The following is a 4,658-nucleotide window of genomic DNA, read 5'->3' on the forward strand; positions in this document are numbered from 1 at the left end:
GAGACTTTTTTCTTCTTCTTTGTACAGCAATAGTAGCCTATGTGCAATTGACTGTTTCAAATCACCTCTCTCTCTCTCTCTCTCTCTCTCTCTCACACACACACACACACACACATATATACACACACACACACACACACACACACTCTCCTACGAACAGGCAGGCAGCTCACCGCAGCGCACACAGAATGAGACACGCCTTTTTCTCGGCTCCGTTGTTGGGTCGGTGGGCAGCGGGCTGCTGGTGATTGACCAGCTTCTCTCCCTGATCTGTCAGCCGGCTGGCTTGGCGCCTCCCCTCTCCTCTATAAATGTAGGAAATCTATTCATTCCTTTCACACCGAGCCTGCTGAAGTAAGAGGAACTGTGAGGCTCCGCGGGATGTGTTGACAGACTAGAATTCTGCATTTCGGTTTATATTCCCTCGCTAATTTTTCGGCGATATTAGAGCAGTTGTTGCCGTGTTTACAGCGCCGTGGTATAATCTCAAATACCTCCTGCTGCCGGTAACGTCATTATTTGATTTTCTTTCCCGTTGCCTCTGCCTCTGAGCCGTTGGTTATCTAAGATGAAGGCTGTTACTCCGGTCCACCCCCAGGACTCCTCCTCCAGCAGTAGCCAGCTCTCCGTGCACTATCTGTCGAAGCAGAGCCTCAACATCGCCCGGTGCAGGATGGAAGAGGAGGACATGTTCTGCCTGCAGTACGACATGAACGACTGCTACAGCCGACTGAAGCGCCTGGTGCCCACCATTCCACAGGATAAGAAAGTCAGCAAAGTGGAGATCCTCCAGCATGTCATAGACTACATCCTGGACCTGCAGCTGGCCCTGGAGACGCACCCTTCTCTCCATAAACAACAGCCACAGCGGACCGGGACCTGCCCTCCCCCAGCCTCCAACCCCAGCCGGACACCGCTGACGGTGCTCAACATTGACCATCACCAGGTAAGCTTTAATCAGCGGAGACGACTCTCCATTCCTCGTTTCCAACGGGACTTACCGGGGACCCCGATTTACTGTATCTCCCTGTGCCAGTCAGACTCAGACAAAGCGCGTCATGCCCGGTAGGCTATGTGTCATTGTCCTTTCAATGTTAGGTGTGTGTGTGAGTGTGGGGGGGGGGGGGGGGCAGAAAACAATTAAAATGCTATACACCTCACATCACAGCCTTGAAAAATCATGCGTAAAAACGCATTTGGCGTGGGTTAGATTGCGCACTTGATTGCGGGCTTTATGATTTGCATGATAATGACAGTGTGTGTCAGAGGCCCACCTTATCCCAGGATTGGTGAAGTACCTCGGGCTGCAGCCCACTCCACTGCGCACAATAAGGGCAATTTGTTATTCAGTAGGCTATAAGAGAATTTATTATGGCAGATATAGCCGGCTAATTTTCTGCTGCTCTGCTGTATATCATTTATTTGTCAGGGCTTTAGGCCTTGCTTTTATTGAGTCTTATCAGTGGCAGCTATATCGTTTTACATGTTTCTTTTTCTTCTTCTTTTTGTAGAGGACGTCAATAGTCAAAAAGCCGGAGGACTCTATTTTATGCCGCTGAGATACAAGCACTGCATTGGTAAGTTGACTTAAATTAAAAACATTCGTCATTATTTCAAATGTTGGTTTTGTTTACAATCAGAAGTTTGGTTGCTGTGGTATTTTTTTTCTAAAATCACGGATACACATGTGGCCAGTAGAAAACCTTCATTGAAGCGTCCCCATTAACTTGATTATTGCAGCCTATATGTGGTGTAAAATGACAATCTCTCAGTGCTCTGGGGAGGCCAGGACACGTCAAAGAAAAAGAATAATTGAGGAACATGAAATTGGCACCAACCTCAGAGGCAGCTGTGCTTTGCGCAATAACTGTCACTGGTGTAGCAATCTGTGAAGAAGAGAGGGTTAAAACCTCAGCTTGCCCTCTCTTTCATTCTTACACACACACACACACACACACACACACACACACCTTCCTCCCTCTCTTGCTCTCTCTCTCATTCACTCTCTGTCTGTCCCTCAGTGCTGTTCTGGCCTTAATGTTAGATGTATAGCACTGCATCTAAACACACCTGGGTAAGGCTAAAAAGCACGTAGGCTACCTGGTGTGTTCAGTCAGTTACTTTATTATTATTAATATCCCAAATGTGAAACTTGATCTGCATTTAGAAGTGCAAGATAAAAACACATACAAACAACGTACAAATAAATGCAAAGACATGGAGTACAAAAATGCCACAGGAGCAACCTCTAAAATAATCTACTTTACATTGTGAAAATTAAGCATGAGTACATGGAACAAAGGAGTTTTTACCCCTATTGCGTTTGAACCGGGGAAACTCTACGAGAGTCTCTCGCAGTCTATCTGAGAGTCTGGGCCTTGCCTGGGGGAGCTGTGGGGTTGTTGTTTGACCTGGTTTGTTTTGGGTTGTTGATCAAGCATGGCCTCTCTGTTTTGTCGGTGGCGCCAGTCAGTCTGGAGCTCTGCAGCTCACCCCCTCCCTTCCCACTGCTATTCATCCCCCTCCACAGGTGTGTAGGCCGCACAGAGCCGCTCCAAAGCCAGCAAAAGCTTCGCCAGGGACTCACACCCAACTGGAGGCACAATCACAACGGGATTTCAAAACCGCTGCGAGGAATTCAACCCAAATAAAATCACTATTCATGTCAGCTTTTCTTTTTGTTTTGTTCCACTGAACGAGGAGTCAGTATGTAGACATCTCCCCCACCCCTGTTTAAGTTGCTCTAACTTGTCACTTGAATGTTTTCTAATTAGAGTGAAAATATGGAATCCCCACGCTGAGGAGTTTTTGTTGGAAAACCTGTCTGTCAACAGCTATGAAAACTGCTTGTGAATTGTGCTTAAAGATTAACTAAAAATGACTCCAGTTTAAAGCTTTACTAAACTGCGAAAAATCATTGTACCTTTTTTTTTGGACATCTATTGTTTAAAATAGATGATTTGTGTTCAACAGGGATGTGATCCCTGGAATTATAAAATGTTTGATATTGTAAAGAAGAACAATTCCGATTCGAGACAATTAAGAATGTACATATATAGAGACACAAATGTTCTATAAAAAAGTATGTGAATGGAAGACTTATATGCTTAAAATAGACTATTGTAATTATAAGATATTTTTATCGAAACCTTTCTTTTGTCGTTATGTAAATATTGTGTTTCAACTTTGAAGTCTTTAGTGAATGAACGTGGTTATGCTCTGCCCATAATGTCCTCACATGATATCAGTTAACTCTTTGCAGTGTTTTTTTGGAATAGTTCCAATATGTAGCATGTCAGGCTCATTGCAGAGGTATCGAATGTGCACTGAAGCAGCCCTCCCGATGTAGATATGTGGTGGAGTTCAACACAAGTTCTTTTATTATTTGCCCTGCTCTGCTTTCTCTTGAATTATTTTGTACTCATTAACTATGACAACTTTGACCCGCTTGGAGCAATGGGTCGCTCTGCTGTTTGATCTTTCAAAAAAAAAAGAAGAAAAGAAGAAAAGAGGCCCAATTTGATTCTGTTACATTGCACTCTTATTATAAACATTACATATTGAGAGTTAACAGCACTTCTGTCAGTGTTTACAATACCTTCAAAAAAATCACTACAAAACAATGTATATCTGTTATTTTTTTTGTGCAGTCAGAGCTTCTCCTTGCGAGGTTAATGATCAACACCGCGAAAACATTCAACTTTGGTTATGAATTGATGAGACATGTTAACGGACTCCTTTTTTGGACAACAACCAATTGCATTGAGACAGCCAGTGTCTTTAAGTAGATATTAAATGATCTCCCTGTTGGAGAGTCAGCAGCCGTTGTTAAGAGACAAATGTAAAGATGAAAGAAGAAGCCTTTATTTTTCATGACATTGAACACCGAATTTACCTCACCACCCTCCTGCCAGTGTGAGAGGGCACTTGTACATTACTGTCAGCTGCACTGTTGGACTTGGCCTTCACTGGCTTGTGAGGAGTTGTCAAAACAATTAAAGTTTCCAGGAAGAATTGTGTCGTCTCGAGTTTTGTCTCAAGGGGCATGTGTGTCAACGCTGTCACATTAAATGACGAGGGGAAAAAAAAGGGAGGTGCAGGGCAATGCTACCAAACTAAACATAACGCAGTGTGTGAGTGTTAGAGAAAATAAAGGGTGGATGAAGATGTTCAAATGTTGCAGACATCATCTAAGTCCCTAAACCTGTTTTACAGGATTTAAGGATTAAGCCTTTTGTTTCGTGGGCTTTTATTAATTCCATTACACACATTGCCATAGCTTCAGCAGAAATATAAGCGGCAGCCAAGAAGTCAGATTTGCGTCAAACTATGAAACCGGTATCATTCATTTTAAATGTTAAAATCTATGTTCACGTTCTCGCAAAATCAAACTGCAAACGATGTCTCTGTTCGAAATGGTCTTTTCTACATTTAGATGTTTAACCCTCTGAGGTTTTAGGGCATTTTTTACATTTCTTTTTAAATTCCCATTTGAAGTATATTTGCCTTTAACTGATCCCCACGTGTTTCTATCAAAGTGTTCAGAGAAAAATCTGCATTCTTTACAGTGAGGCCTAAATTTGTCCCAGAGCAATGTGTAAAAGAGATAATTTGGCCCTAAAGCTGAAACGTTGATGTTCCCCTTTTTTTTGAAATTT

At 42.9% G+C, this 4,658-nt stretch overlaps 1 protein-coding gene across 2 annotated transcripts; it reads left to right on the top strand.

The window, feature by feature from the left end:
* The first annotated feature begins 216 nt into the window (after nt 1-216).
* id4 (inhibitor of DNA binding 4) lies at nt 217-2,725 on the top strand. Of its 2 annotated transcripts, none has more exons than XM_028580657.1 (3): nt 217-946; nt 1,512-1,577; nt 2,470-2,725. In XM_028580657.1, the coding sequence occupies exons 1-2, from the start codon at nt 569-571 to the stop codon at nt 1,557-1,559; spliced, it is 426 nt and encodes a 141-aa protein (XP_028436458.1). In that variant the 5' UTR covers nt 217-568; the 3' UTR covers nt 1,560-1,577; nt 2,470-2,725. The 2 variants fall into 2 exon arrangements, with proteins under 2 accessions (XP_028436458.1, XP_028436457.1); XM_028580656.1 differs by having other exon boundaries at nt 2,531-2,725.
* Nucleotides 2,726-4,658: the final 1,933 nt, after the last annotated feature.

Source organism: Perca flavescens, chromosome 6 (assembly GCF_004354835.1).
Source record: "Perca flavescens isolate YP-PL-M2 chromosome 6, PFLA_1.0, whole genome shotgun sequence".
Lineage (NCBI taxonomy): Eukaryota > Metazoa > Chordata > Actinopteri > Perciformes > Percidae > Perca > Perca flavescens.

Bases quoted from the DNA above. Each gene is read 5' to 3' on its own strand.
- id4 (XM_028580657.1), top strand. From the start codon at position 569: ATGAAGGCTGTTACTCCGGTCCACCCCCAGGACTCCTCCTCCAGCAGT. The intron at 947-1,511 runs GTAAGCTTTAAT...TTCTTTTTGTAG, and splicing joins TCAACATTGACCATCACCAG to AGGACGTCAATAGTCAAAAA.